The sequence below is a fragment of the Leuciscus leuciscus genome (assembly GCF_965113295.1).
Source record: "Leuciscus leuciscus genome assembly, chromosome: 2".
NCBI classification, from domain to species: Eukaryota; Metazoa; Chordata; class Actinopteri; order Cypriniformes; family Leuciscidae; genus Leuciscus; species Leuciscus leuciscus.
The window spans coordinates 7,875,219-7,891,398 of record NC_138726.1 but is presented as its reverse complement, the minus strand read 5'-3'; the positions used below and the strand labels follow the sequence as shown (position 1 = coordinate 7,891,398).

At 37.1% G+C, this 16,180-nt stretch overlaps 1 protein-coding gene across 1 annotated transcript in view; it reads right to left on the bottom strand.

Moving 5' to 3' along the window:
• cpne7 (copine VII) overlaps nt 1-16,180 on the bottom strand; it is a 56,641-nt gene that overhangs the window by 17,878 nt on the left and 22,583 nt on the right. Inside the window, exons 6-11 of the mRNA XM_082161321.1 lie at nt 14,616-14,699; nt 14,434-14,523; nt 12,981-13,079; nt 12,711-12,797; nt 10,998-11,057; nt 9,812-9,945 (exon numbers count right to left, since the gene is read on the bottom strand). Coding sequence (XP_082017447.1) covers nt 9,812-9,945; nt 10,998-11,057; nt 12,711-12,797; nt 12,981-13,079; nt 14,434-14,523; nt 14,616-14,699 — 554 coding nt within the window. The remainder of the gene's footprint in view (nt 1-9,811; nt 9,946-10,997; nt 11,058-12,710; nt 12,798-12,980; nt 13,080-14,433; nt 14,524-14,615; nt 14,700-16,180) is intronic.

The following is a 16,180-nucleotide window of genomic DNA, read 5'->3' as shown; positions in this document are numbered from 1 at the left end:
TTGCTGAGTATTTTCTCCTTAAAACTGCAGTGAATCAAAGACAGTCTCAAAAACACGCTTTGAAATCGCTGGTGTTTCTGACGTCACAAACTACCTTGTAACCAATCAGATCATCGTGTGATCGTCAACGAGGGGATCTCTGAGCTGCAGTGAGTGAGTGGAGGCGGGGCTATTTTGCATAATTATAGAACCGTGCATACTAAATGAGGCAAGGGTGTAAGAGTTATCAAGCTATTTTAAGGCATGTATAATTTTTTTTCAAGGAAAAAACTTTTAAATATGTAATTTTGCTGATCAAAGAGGAGTTTTAAAGGGGTCATGCTGGAGCACTGTCTATGAGCAGAATGGCGTCTAAGCGATTGTGGTGTTCTTCTCTTGGGTGTAATAAGGAACACAGCATCATTTTGATGTTCCTAAATCCGAACCGCTGAAGACGCAGTGGCTGAGTTTGTTTTCGAAGGGAATATTCCCCACGATCAACGTCAATGCTTTCATGTTTGCGCGAATCATTTCACACACCAGACTGCTTTATAAACTAGGTCAGTATAACGCTGGTTTTGCTAAGAAGCTGCTCCTGAAAAAAGTATTGGTACCAACTATTCGTGTTCTTGCTGAACCTCCAGAAGAAGAAGTGAGTGTAACGTTTTATTAACCTTTATATTAATATTTATATTAATCTTTGCAAATCGCTTGCTGCACGCTTCACGATGAATGCGGCTGTTTACACTCAGGGTACATTACGGCATGTTTTCTATGTACGACGTTCTCAATATAATTCATAATCCCACGTTTATGATGAACAACACGTTATGGTTATTGTGTTATTGTGTTACAAACAGTGTGCACACAGAACAGAGGGGCGGAGTGAGCAAAGCTCATTATCATTTAAAGACACATGCACTTAAAGGTGCTCTAAGTGATGCCGGGAGTGTTGACATTCGAATTGTTGTCAAACAAAACGGAGGCTAGCTAGACCCTCCCTCCTCCTCATCCCGTCTCCTCCCTCCTCCCCTCCCTTCCGGCATAAAGGAAAGTCAAAGTAGTCACTAAAAACAAAGTTAAGTTTTACTGATACTTCATTCAATGTGTAATGTCACCAAGTTAGATAAATGCTTTTATATTTTGCAGAACAGAATGCAGAAAAAGATAAACATTGTCTTAAAATCGTTTCGCCACCTGAGGTTATAACTATAACGTTAGCTCCCATACAAGGACGCAATAATAGCAAGATAACGTTAGCTTCGCGTTTCCCAGTGAGCATAAACAACGGCGGCGGCGTAAACAAATTTAGTCAAAGTTGTCAATAGCCTATAAATGAACATTGAAATCCATAACAAACAGTGGGTGAAAACAATCATTCACACAAATTGTCGCCCTACTGTGAATTTGCTTGACCATTTACAATAGAGATTGATCGCTAGCTGCTAGAAACATTAATGTTGTATTCACCAAAGCTAACGCTGACTGCATAGTTCTAGCTAATTACATCCTTGTGTTGGTTTGGCGAACATGAACGTCAATTTAGAAATAAAAATGGATTTACCTGTTCTGCAAAAACAGAGCAACTGAATGTCGGATTGGAAGCCCTTCTGCCGGCGGAGTTCTCGCCACCTTTCGAGGGTTTTTCCGATGTAAATTCGGGACTTTGCGCATTCCTTATCCTTGTCCCTCTTCTTTGCAATTTGTTCATCGGACACCTCTTTGGTCGTGTTTCGGCCATAATTCAAACTTCCCTCTTCATGCTTCTCTCTCCTCCACACACCCCCTTCATGTGCACGCGCACTAACCCCCAAACCCCACCCTCAAATACTTCTTGTCTGTGATTGGCTGGAGCACTGTTTGTTGTGTTTCGTGGTGCGGGTGAGCCCAGTTTGTTTTTGTTGCCGTTTGTGGAGCCTGTGGTGTCTACAGAGACCGTGTTTTTTTACAGTGTGTTCAGGGGACAGGCAGCTAGCGGATAGTGAGGAGATGTTTGCTGTATGTGACAAAAAATGTTTTGGCCTAAAAAACGCGTGACATCACTTAGAGCACCTTTAAACGGCATGCTGAAAACAGAGCTGTGTTTGACCAGGTAAAATTAGTGTTTTCTTACAATACTAATGAGAATTTTTAATTAAAGTATATTACAAACTTTAAATTTAGACCCTAAAGAATCATATTAGCTTGTACAAAAATGGCATTTATATGACCCCTTTTAAGGGATAAAATAATTGACTACAGGGGTCTTTAATAATATAAATATAAAAATATAAAATCCTCCAAAGCCCTCTGTGCCATATTTCAACACTTCAAATGATTTATTTTTGTGCTGTATCCATCAGCATGATTTATATGTATGATAAAATGATGCCTGACATGCTAAACACTCACACATCCGTGATCGTGAGGCAAGCTGTTCCGACAACTGTGGCTTCTTCCCTCATTGCCAACTGCTTTACAAATGAGTGAAAAAAAATAGTGCCTTCTCAGCTTCCAAAAAGCATTCAGCTTACTCATAGGCCTCTGTGAAACTGGGTCACAAGGGGTGCATCAGTTATATTCCAATATCTTATTCCTATCACTTGCATCCTTAGGCTACTCTCATTCAGCATTCTGATTTAAAACAATAGCTTCCCTCCAACTTTTTTGCCACAATGAAATCAAATAAAGTCGTGCTCAAAAGTTTACATACCTAGCAGAACCTGCAAAATGTTAATTATTTTAAAAAAAAAAGAGGGATCATTCAAAATGCATGTTATTTTTTTATTTAGTAATGTCCTGAATAAGATATTTTAAATAAAATATGTGTACATATAGTCCATAAGACAAAAATGAATAGATGAATTTATAAAAAAAATAACCCTGTTCAAAAGTTTACATAGCCTTGATTCCTAATACTGTGTGTCATTACCTGGATGATTCACAACTGTTTTGTTGTTCTTGAGTCCCTTGTTTGTCCGGTGCAGTGAGACTGCATATCTGAACCCTTTCCAGAAGTGACTGTATGATTTTGAGATCCATCTTTTCACATTAAGGATAATTAAAGGACTCAAACACAACTATATTAAAAAAGGTTCAAACATTCACTGATCCTCCAGAAGGAAATATGATGCATTAAGAGCCAGGGGGTGAAAACCTTTGAACAGGATGAAGATGTCCAAATTTTTCTTATTTTGTTTAAAAATTTAAATTTTTCATTTAGTACTGCCCTTCGGAAGCAACGGAAGATACACATGTTTCCTGGAAGACAAGTTAAGTACAATTTACCTTGGTCTTCAAATACAAAAAGTTCAAAATGTTAAAATAATGAACATTTAGCAGATTCTGTAAGGTGTACGTAAACTTTTGAGCACGACTATATGTGGATGCACCAACATAATATCAAGCACTGTTGTTGGTTATAGTGTTTCTCAGGCATGTCAGTTGGAGAACATCCATCATGCCGTCCACAGAGGCACAAATGGTTCTAAAAGCTGAACAATTACGAAAGCAAGAGCTTTCCTTGCTCTCTCTCTCCCTCTCAAGTCAGTACACGAGGAGAAAATGTTTTTTTTTTTTTTTTCAGCACTTTTTTCAAGGCTCCCCCGAGAGATCAGATCCGCACATCTCCAGCAGAATCTGATGAGGGCAGTCAGACTGCCACCACCATCCAGTCTCAAACCAGAAGCAGGGACACACACTTCTGTAAAAGGACTAATCCTGCTTTTAATAAAAGCCCAAAGGACAACCAGCAGGGAGCTATACAGCAGCAACAGAGTGAAATTAGTCATGACGCTGCTTGCCAAAGTCACAATGTGAACAACTGCAACAATACATATACCAGTAATTAGCTTACCATGTTGAGCTGTGTTAACTGTTTTTTTTTGTTGTTTTTTTATCCTTTGAGTGAGTCATGCTGCCAAAGTTTTTTTTAGACAATTATTGCAAAGATGCAAACACATCATTATTTCAATTATAAAGTATTAATTACTATATGATTAGGTCTCAATGGTTACTTTTGTTTTAGATATTATCTGGCACAGCTGTACCGCATGTCAAATGCAGTGTATTTCAGGAAACAGCCATTTTGTAAATGCTCTCTCTGCCATTTTCTCTGCCCACCAAGACGATGCATTAAGCAGGCAAAATGAAATCAACATCCTCTTATTTTCACTACCATTATCATAAGAAAAAAAAAAAGCAGTGGGATGTACAGTATATTCCCCCAAAGCAATGTGTATCTGTTAATGCATCTGCGGTTATAGGATTGTGAAGAGAAAAAGATTTACACAAGCATTTCTATAAGAGCTACAAAAAGTCTTTATCCACACATGAAATAAGACAAAATAATTAATGAAATTTTTTATACGTTAAATAAATGCACAAAATTTGCTTTTGCACAGTCCTCATTTACTTTTTGTGAACAATTCACCAATGCATGTTATTGCAAAGAAGAAGAAAAAACTTCCTTTTTCATCTGACATCACTCATATTTAGGCAATGTTTTAGCAAACTCACATAAGGTCAAGCTCCATTTCAGTATGCATTTGTACACCGGTAAAATTCATGTAAATTATTAATGTTTTAGATGCTCTCAATACATCAATATGGTACGCTCTAGTGCCTATAAACGTAAGTAAATGTATGTGTGGTAGAACCAAACTTTATGTAAAATACGTACGAATACTCATGAGATCATCTACGTATAAACAATGAGACCAGGCTGGTTTATCAAGTAAAATTGTTTGCGAAGGACAATTCTTACTGAAGAATGTACAGTATCTCATCGTTACTGTGTGTCCTCGCTTATATTGAATGACAGTTATATAGATCAGTTAAAGTCACCATGAAGTTAAAATCAACAATTAGTTTATTTTTTACTCATGTGGCCTAATAATCTTCAATCAAAATAACCTCCCCTCCCTCTTGCAGCAACATCTCTTCTCTTCTCTGATGACATGTTTACTGGCACAAAGGCCTGTAACCTGTCACTCACATGAGATTGACCAATAGAAAATCCCCATGGACAAAATCAAGTCCCGCCCTACATTTTTTCATGTTCGAGAAGCCGTTTCACTCAGATATACGTCAGAATAGGGATGAAAAGACTATTGCAGCTTCCATTTCATGACTTTAAGATAATAGGTAGTTCATGAGAGTCAAATTCTACTTCTTGTAGAAGGGGGGGACAAACAACGCCCGCACCATCCCACTAGCATTATCACATCCATCCTGTTTTTAACTTCAAGTGGTCAACTGATGTGTAATGATGAGTAACTTTCAGCCTGATCAGGGAACCCACACAGCGTAGGTGTACGACCCAGGAGATCTTTAAACCATCCTTCAGTGAATATAGCTCACATAAACATTTTAATTCTGTCATCATTTACTAACACTCATGTCATTCCAAAACCATTAAACCTTCGGTTCATCTTCGGGAACACAAATGAAGATAACGTTTAATATTCCCTCATCCTTTTTGTCCATCCACTGAAAGTCCACACAGCTAAAACTTTCACACATAAAAAGTACAAAAAGTAATCCATGTGAATCGAACAGTTTAATCCAGATCTTATCTTATAATGATTTATATGGTTGCTATTATTTATATAAACATTGATCAACATAAAGAACAGCAAATTTGAAACGTGTTTGGTTTGTTCTCATTCGTCAAGCAAGCTCGGTTGTCACACTTTATTTTAAGGTGTCCTTGTTACGCTGTAATTGTACATTTAAGTAATATTAATTAACCACATGTACTTACTATGGGGTTCGGGTTAGTATTAGGGTTTGATTTAGGTTAGTTGCAATAATGTAACTATGCACAAATTATAGATATTACTACAGTACATGTAACGTGTAACAAGGACATGTTTAATATTTAATAATTATATATTTAAGTAGCCTACTGAGTAATAATAATTAACTACATGTACTTACTATAGGGTTAGGGTAGGATTTGGTTAAAGGTTAGTTGCATGTAATTATGCATAATTTACTGTTATTACTATGGTAAGCACATGTAACATATGTAACAAGGACACTGTAAAATAAAGTGTTACAGAACAAAAAATAAATAAATCAAGACTTGCATTGATTCTCTTGTGATGCATAAATGTGGCCAAAGCTGAAAAAACACCCTCATATGTTAAGCTTTTTCATTAAGCATAATGCCTCTTCTCTTTTGTCCATTAGGGGGATATATCTGTTAATATCTCATTTGGCTTTGATCTGAGGAGAGAATCCTCCCTTTGGAACAGATCTCATTATACATGTGTATGACTGTAATTAACCAGATCCTATAAGGCTAATTGTAGTAAACCCACAACAACTTAAGCAAATATTGATTTAGTCATTGTGAGTCCAGAACTACCATTAGATTAAACAGGAACATAATAAATGATCATGGGATAAGGCTGTTTAAAAGATAAACAGTGAACGCCTTTCCGGAAATAAACACACTAATGCGCAAGTCAGTGAATCAGGCAGGAAAAGGAAAGGTGAAAATTGCAACATTGCACAATTAGAGAAAATACACCAACTATATTAACCACCCACACACAATGCTTTAATTCTCAGTTTGAATAAATAAAGACCAAATAATAAAGGGAAATTCTGTTTGGCTGATTAGTCAGTTCAGATTTCTTCCAATTGTCTCTCACACTAGGGTTCCACAAGCACAGTTGTTTAATAAGCCACAGACTGCAGACATAGGCGAGTTGCTGGCAGGATCTGCGGACACATGGGTTATTAGGATGTAGCCCAGAGGAAGAACTGAGCCTCAGTCATTGGATTGGACAGACCCCCTGATACCTTCACTGGGCATTAAGTGAACTATACCAGGAACAAATTAAATAGTGACCTGAGCTAACCAACAATGCATCAAAGTCAGCAAACAGCCTCCAGGCAAGCTTACTAAACCAATCCCCCTATTGTTCCAAGGTCTTTGTTATTTAAGCCATTTAACTTAGTAACAAACATCCAACTGGGTTATTCATGCATTTTAAATAAAGGATATATACTATTCAGCCCAAGTGTCTACATAAAGATGCATTCACATCCCAATTTACTTCTGTACTGTGACAATTTTTTTTAGATAAACAGAATATTTAATGTGAAAAAGGTCGGGTGGAACTAACTCTTTTAAAAAAAGAGTACTAATTACCTAAATAACAGACTTGAAAAGAATATACTAAAGTGTGAACTGAATGTAATTTTTTGTCAGAAACTTAATTACACGCTAACTGCAATTAAATGAAAATGCACTATAGTTTAAATTTATATTAAATGCAATAAACTGAACTTGGAGTGTTTTTTTGACCCACTTAAGTAGGACATAAGTACACTGGTATATGTAATTTCATTTGTCTTTTAAATATGGTTTTAAATATGAATGTACTGACAAGCATTTATGGTAAACTAAAATATACTTTAATGTAATTTCTATTCATGTAATTTTTTGTCATGCATTTAAATATATTTGTAATTACACATTTGTAAAGACGAAGTGGCAATTTAGTACATTTAAAATATATTAAACAAAAATATATGACATTGAATAACACTACAGTTCAAATTATATATGTTTTGGTATAGTCAACACATTAAAATAAGTGTATTTCTAAAAATAGCCTTAAACCTTGTTTGAGCTGTTTTAATAGAAAGCAACTTGCACTGACATATCTTAAAATATGTTCATGCCATTGTTTTATCTCAAGATGCACACCAGTAATGTTTTTTTTTTTCTAAGGCACATTTATAAAAGATACTGTCAGGAACTGCTCTGACAGACAGGTTGAAGATCCAAATGCAGTTTTATTGGGACAATCCAAAATCATAATCCATGTAACAGGATTAAAGTGAATTTAAGTTGCCTCATTTCACTAATATTATATTATCTGCAGTTTTTTGGGAAAAGTCTTTTAATAATTTGAAGATTTGAAGTACACTACAAATGCACATTCAACACATTTCTTCAGTGCACTTCACAAGGGAAGGACGGATTGCAGTCATGAGGCCTCATGGCACGACTCTTATCGGAAGCCCCCCTTATCACAGTTGCAATTACAAGAAATAAAATGATGAGAATAAATTCATGTGCATATTGCAAGAGACAATAACACACCACAAGAGTATACAACATCACAGCTGCGATAAGTTGTTCAAAAGACTGTCAAGGTGCCAGGAAAAAAATGTCACACAGTGCCACCAGTCAGCGGCACGCATTCAAGAATTGTTCTAGATGTTTCTATGTTAATTTTACATCTGATGTGGCATGTTGTTGTTGTTGTGTTTGTTGGGATTCTCTCAGTTTGAGGCCTCTGATAGTCAGAGACCCCGAGGCACTGGCCCCATAGGCCTGGTCCATAACCCATCCTTGGACTTGTTTTTATCTGCTGGGATCATTGGGTCATGAAAAGTGGGCATTCCAGGTCTGAATGCGAGTCGGCTGGGGAGCAGTGCTCTCTTCCTGAAACACTTCCGCCATCCGGAGGAGGCTGAGAAGTTCACCCTCCAGAGCATCCCTGGTGTGTTCAAATTGTAACACTTCATTTTGTCGTTCAACTTTGGCTTTTACTGCTGTACTTCATTATATTAAAGGGGCTATATGCTTTTTTCTGAAATTTAAACTCGCGACTGACACCTGTGGCCAAAAAACAGAACTGCTCTTCCTTTCTGCTCGCTCTCGCAGCGCGTGCTCGTACGTGCACACTTCACAAGTCATCTGCTGCAAGGAGGTCAACATTATGTTTACTGAGGTAAGAATTATTTATCTGAAATTAGTGATCTGAAACGTTTAACATGAACGCGCTTGACCTCACATCCGCAGACAGCGCGGGAAAAATCCGACCCAACAGAAAATAGGAGAAATAGGATACAGGCTTATAGGTGCACCCACTGTGAGTGGACAAGGTGTCAGTATGCTCATCAGGAGATGTTTGAGTCATAAATGGTAAAATAAAAAGGCTATTGTTACGTTTATTTTGGGGAAAAAGATGCATATAGCCCCTTTAAAGTGCCCATAATAATCAAGGTCATAGTTTTGCCGTCTACTAGAATAAATCTTGGTTCATAATTCAAAAAACAAGTAAAAAAAATCAAATAATTTTGTCTCATACTGTACATTGCTGCAGCACCTCTTTTCACCTTCTGCCTGAAACACTGTTTTAGTTTAGCCTGCCTTCGGAAAAGCCCAGTCTGATCTGATTGGTCAGCTGGTGCATTCTCGTTATTGTTCAACCGCTTAAGAGTGTGTGTCAGAAATGTACCATAATCTGGTTTCATCTCCCGAGGCTTCATGAGCAGCTGTAAACAGTATTATATCTGTGGTAACAGCATTGGAAGTCCATACAATGTTTTTTTGACCCTCGCAGCAAAAAACAAAAAAACAAAAACAAAACGGTGTCTCCTCGCCAAATCAAAATCACTTACTGACAGTGGGCCAAAGCAACCATTAGGTGAGCATTATGTAAATGTCACAGATATAATGGCAAGACTACAAATGAGGCCTTTCAGGAAGGTGTTTTATGTAGGAGAGAGGAACTGCCTTTGGTATGGACTTTGTGCTTAGTAACTTTGCAGATTGTTTACATGGACAAACAGCTATATTACACAGCTATATGGATATTGGTTAAAATTACCAATGGCCCATCACCCAAAAAGGATAGTCAGAGGCCGAACAAATCCTTTTGAAGAAATATTACGAAGACTCAGAAGTGACAAAGTCCAAAAAGTTGTGGACTCAACATTTGAGCCTTAGTCACTAACTTTCCGAGACATTCTGCATGCACTAAATTCCAGATATGAAAAATTGCAAACCTGCATGATAGTGTCCACCTCCATCAGCACTAACCTGTCGTAATCCTGGCAGATCTCGCCCACGGCTATCAAAGCTTTCAGATACTCGTTTGGCTGATATGGGTTGATGTAGTGCAGGGAACAGCTATTGCGAGGGTCCCCATTGGACGCCGTGAAGTCAATGGCAACCTAGAGAGATAATAGTATGACACACTCTTGATGAAACTGCAAAACGCAGGACAAAAATGCAATGGGTTACATAATCTGATCGATCGTCAAATACGCTTAATCGTTTTAGTTTTACGCCTGGAACAATAGTTGTCGCCATTGTAGAACATTGAAAGGAAATGTCTGTCTACAAAAAGTCAAGCACTCAAGAGCTGTCTTTCCTAGGAAGCTACACAAAACCTGACTAGAACAGATCTGCAATCAAATGCCCATCTGTATAAATAATTAAAGTGCTTAAAATGGACAATATGTAGATTTTATTTGCTTAGAGGCATGCTGATTGTATAGTCATTCATCAAGCAGATGTTATAATCCAAAATAGCACAAACGGCTACCATATGCTCTGTAATACAGAGATACAGCTCATATCCCAGTAAACACTCGATATATTATATTAAACCAGTGCACTACACTTAAATGAAGATCCTATTTGAATCCTGCTCCAAAACATTGACTGAAACCATTCACTTTGAGGCTTCACTCCTTGACATCTGGTTATCTTTCATTTTAACAGGCAACGGGAGAATTCAGATATTTAAATAATGCATATTCAATTGGATTCATTAAAAATCTTGGCCCATTTTGCTACTCTAAAAGGGAGCATGAGGTGGGGGACTTAAAACAGTTTGGATGAGGTGTTAATTTGTTCTGTTGCCTCCAGCCGTGAAACAATCACATTCTTACCCAAAATAAAACTCAAGAGAAGCTGGTCAAAAAAAGGTAACAAAAAAATCTCAAACGTGAATGGGGATTAAATAACATGTTCTGATCTGGTTTTAAGAATTATTAGCTATTTGTACTGGCAAAAATAATCAAGAACTTTACGTTTCGCAGTCTGCCTCACACAACATCATGTATTAATGAGCTGCATTTGCTGCGAGGAGGCAGTTATCAGTCCAGCACGTCTGGCATCAGTGTCTTCGTGCTTGGTGGAGAACTCGGGCAGTAAATCTGTGAAGGGTCTGGATCGCACCGCTGTGCTAAATGTGGAGCGCACTGCTGTTCCCACTTACTGTGAAGTGTATTTGGCAGCCTCCCATGATGTAGTCCAGGAAGGAATAGACTCTGTGAAGCTGCAAAATGAAGAATGGAGGGTGAGCAGAAACCCTGCCGCATTTATCTGCAAGACTATCTGCAAAAGTTATGATACTGACATATCAAACACACACATGTACTGAACATGAGCTATGAAGCAACTCACAAAAAGAGTACAAAACATATGGTGTCCAAAAAATGGTATCATATATATATATTTTTTTTTTTACCTTGGGATACCACGAAAATATTATACCAAATGGCATTATACCATTACTGTACCATGGTACCACCACAGACACAATAGTTTTTGAATGGTTATACACAGTGTTGGGGGTGATGCATTACAAGTAGAGCGAGTGATGTAATCAGATTACTTTTTTCAAGTAAGAAGTAAAGTAACACATTACATTTAAATCTACAACAAAATATCTGTGTTATTTTTTTATTTTTTTTTAAATAAGTAACGCAAGTTACTTTGTTTTCCCATTTACAGACTGACAGCTCTCCAGTCCCCATGTTGAGAGAAATGGGGAGAAATGCAGAGGAGTTGTGTGCGCTGTCTAAACATGGTGGTTATTGTAGTTGTAGTTGAACTTTCTTCTTCTGTATCCTATTCTTCTGAACAATTCACTGAAAGGTTTGTTTGAGCTGCTATACAGGCGTGAATTTGCATGTATATTCATTTCACTTTTGTTGTGAAAGGGCCTTTACATTTGCCAAAATATTACTTTTTCTGTTATAAAAAAAAAAAAAGAAGCCCAGCCCAGGTGAGAAAAAAGTAACACAAATGTAACGTCACACATTACTTTCGATAAAATGTAACTAAGTAACACAATTAGTTACTTTTTCACGGAGTAACACGATATTGTAATGCATTGTGTACTTTTTAAAGTGCTGTTGTGAGGGATTCTAAATTCAGCGGTTGAATAATTTTGAGACTGCAGAAGTCATTGAAAGTTGCATTTTCATTTGAATTTGGAGAAACCACTTGAAACGTTTGTTGTGTTGAGCTATTTCCATGACTTTTGTTTGATTTGTTCATTGCAAACAGTTTGTAAATGTTGCCAATAAACCTGATTTAGAATGGGGGTTCTTTTTATATATATACACACACACACACACACACACACACACACACACAAGCAGAGAACTGGAGCCCAGCAGCAACAACAGTATGAACCTAATGTTGCATGTCTAAAGTATCTTATTACTGAATTATTGTCAAACCACCAAATTGCCAAACCTAATAGTTTGGCCGGTTGTTTGGTTTTCTCCAAACTGAATGCAGTAGCTGTTAATGCACTGACTATAAAAAAAAATTCAGTAAATTATGAATGTATTAATAGCCCTAATAAAAAATATAAAAAAAAAAAAACACACAAAAAGAACACAATTCTCAATCTGAATTGATAAATGTGAAAAGGATTAAAAAACTGACGTAAACAGCTCTATAAATAAAAATCTCCCCTATGTAAATGTGCACAAACAAGACGAATGCATTAGCCTTTTCCCACCACGCTAATGTCTTTAGGCTAAGCTTGATTGTCACACCCACCCACAACAATAATAACTATGTCTATTCATTGACAGCTTGTTGGCCAGCATTGTGCAGTACTAGCATTCCTAAAACATGGGATGGCATATCTATAAAGCTCTCTCTGCATGCACACAAACTGTCAGGCTCTTACCTTGAGATCACTGAGAATCACCAACCCAGAGTTCTTGTAGTTCTTCTTCTTCAGTTTGTATTTTGGATTGATGCACTCCCACGTGACCTTCAGGAACACAGGAAGAGATCAAAGACGTGAGATGAAAATTGAAGGTGGCACTGCAGCGAAGTCACTTTAACCACACATGCAGAAGGGCTGTGACATTTCTTTAATCCATTCTAGTCCTCGGCAGAAAACAGCTATGACCGATATCAAACACCAATGTATGGCTGAAGGTCTCACACTGACCTTGTTTCCGGAGGAAATCTTCTGCATTTCTTTGAAATTAGTGTAGAATTCACCAATGAAGTCATGCTTTCCCCTCGAGTCATAGTCCCAGACTAAGAACTGCAGTTCACAGACAATCACAACTCATTAACTCATGTGTCTCTTATGTTTCCATGTTTCATTTTGCTTTTATACTTGTCATTATTTCTCTTAAAGGAATAGTTCACTCAAAAGGTTTGATTTTGACATACCAAATCTGCACGGATTACTTAAAGGTATAGTTCACCCAAAAATGAAAATTCTGTCATTAATTACTCACCCTCATGTCTTTCCAAACCCGTAAGACTTTCGTTCATCTTCGGAACACAAATGAAGATCTTTTTGATCAAATCTGAGAGCTTTCTGTCCCTCCATTGACAGCTACGCAACTACCACTTTGACGCTTCAAAAAGTTCATAAAGAGATCGTAAAACGAATCCATGTGATTTGAGAGGTTTAGTCAAAATTTTCTGAAGATACTCGATCGCTTTACATGATGAACAGATTGAATTTAGGCTTTTAGTCACATGTAAACATTCATCAACTCACACATCAGTGGTAAACAGAAGCTTAAGCATGTTCACTTGACATGCGAGAACCAATGAGGTTCATTCTCGTGTTACGCATCACGTTTGAAATTCCTCAGGATGTTTGTTGTCACGCGTTAAGCAGGTTCAGTTGAGCTTCTGTTTATGTCCGCTGATAATTGTTTATATAAAAGCCTAAATTAAATTCGTTCATCATATAAAGCGATCGAGTCTCTTCAGAAAATCTGGACTAAACCGCTCTATTCATATGGATTAGTTTTACGATCTCTTTATGAACTTTTTGAAGCTTCAAAGTGGAAAGAAATCTCTTAGATTTCATCAGAAACATTTGTGTTCTGAAGGTGAACGAAAATCTTACGGGTTTGGAATGACATGAGGTTGAGTAACTAATGACAGAATTTTCATTTTTTGGGTGAACTAACCCGCACCAAAATAGTTATTTAGCAGAATGTCCAAGATTCTGTCTTACAACAGATGTAGACATAATGATGAAAAAGCACTATAAATTCACCACAAAGGTAGTCCATGCATTTCCCAAGACTGTAATGAATGTAATCAACAAAGTCAATGTCCTCTGTCAAACCCCACTGACTCTTGCACGTTCAAACTTGGGAAGATTTTCAGATCTGTTCCTAATACTGTCTTCATGATATTTGGAAATTAGTGCAGGAGTCGTAAGGACAACTTTGATGGTGCTTTTATTTTTGTCCTTATTGGAACTTCACAGCCACTGATCACAATATGCGTTTATTGTAAAAGAGCATCTTGGACATTCTGCAAAACATCTTTTTTTTTGTGCTGCACAAAAGAAAGTAAGTCACAAAGGTTTGGACCCGCATGGGTGATAGAATACCCATTCTGGAGTGACCTATTCTATTAATATTCACCTTTAACTTCCTTTCGTCATCACAGCTGCACAGAGAAATGAGAGACACCTTAAAGGGTTCCCACACAGGGTTCAAGTTGTTTTTAATCACCTGCAGATAAAAAACAATATCATTGTATAAACTAAATAGGAATATTGAACTGCAAAAGAAAGATTATTATCCCATGGGATGAAACTACTTACTTCAGTTCTGTGTACAAGCTGTTCTGTTCCATCATCATTGATCCGGTAAATCTCCAAGAATGGATCTGACTTGCTGAAGAGATCCTATAAAGTCACAAGATAATTTCAGTACAGTCTACGCATTCAAAGGAGCACATCATGAAATGGACATTTTCTAAAAGACCCCATGGATTTATGAATGCAATCTTTTCTGAATTAAGGTATTTTCTGAAACAGGAAGTTGGGCGAGGACCAAAAAAAGGACTTTTTTTTTGTAATCTAGGTTAACCTTTGTAAATAAGGTTAAAACCTTTTTAACAGGCCAATCTAGTGGTGCGGGGATGAAGTCAAACCCCGGAAGACTGATTCGCCACTGGTTCCCTAGAGAATTTTCTATGGGGTTTTATAATGGGGGTTTATGTTATAGAACAAAAAGACAAAATATCATCAAGCTATGTTTACTACAGGCTTTTACTCATTAATTAAAAAAAAGGAAATTCTTGAGAGAACCAGGGGCGAATTAATCTTCTGGGTTTTGACGTCATCAAAGAGATGTATAATACCTGGAAAAAGCTATCTATTAGCATTAACATGATGGTTCCTCGGCTGACGCCGATACCACAGATGCTTGCAATTAGAAATTTGTCATCTTAGCTCATAGGCACTTTTATTTTTCTGAGCCATAAATGTCACGTAACTGATCAATCTGGAACATGACTTCATGACAAAACTAGCTGTGAGGACAAAGTCCATGTCATTCTTTTCAAAGCCCTCTAAAAACAATCACTGGCATAAAAAAAATTCTGATAATATCGTGTCAATATTTTTACATTTATATTTAAACAAAAATATTTTTCGAACACATGACTACTTTTGATTGGCTGACAAAGGAAAAAGATTGAGTCATTTCAATAGAAATCCACACGATCTGGAATTTTGTGTGAGGTTGAAATATTTCCCCAAACAGATTTCACTACAGGTTGATGTTGGTCATCATTAGAAACTGTAAAGAGCCTATTTTTATTTGTGCACACTCACAATACAAAAACATTGTGCTTTTGTAAAATAAAGAAAATAATCAGGATGCCACTTTCTGCCATCCTGGATTCCTTTCCATGAAGTTTGTGGAGCGCTTTCCAAAATTGAATTGAAACTCAGCATATAGACTACTAGCAAGCTCTTGCATGCCAACTGAAGTGTGGATCGCCTGTGACTGACTGTATTCATTTTCTGACTGTATGCATGGACCGAACCATGACGTCTGTACCGTGACAATTCGGGACAAATACGTGTACCGTTACACCCCTATTTACAAGTATATTTTGTTAAGTTTTAGGGGTATATTTCCATATTGATATGGAAAAATAATTCTGAGTTCACTTTAACTACAAATTAGTAAAGGGAACATACAGATGTGCAATAACACTTTTGGGTGGAATAATTGGTCAGGGGAAAATGCATATTTCAATATTATTTTTCAGAGTGCATGCCCATGTGTGTTCCTGCCGATTGTGCTCATAGCTGTGGAAAATCAAATCAACAATATTGTCTGAAACAATGATTCAACATAAGGTTTCTGAATTGCG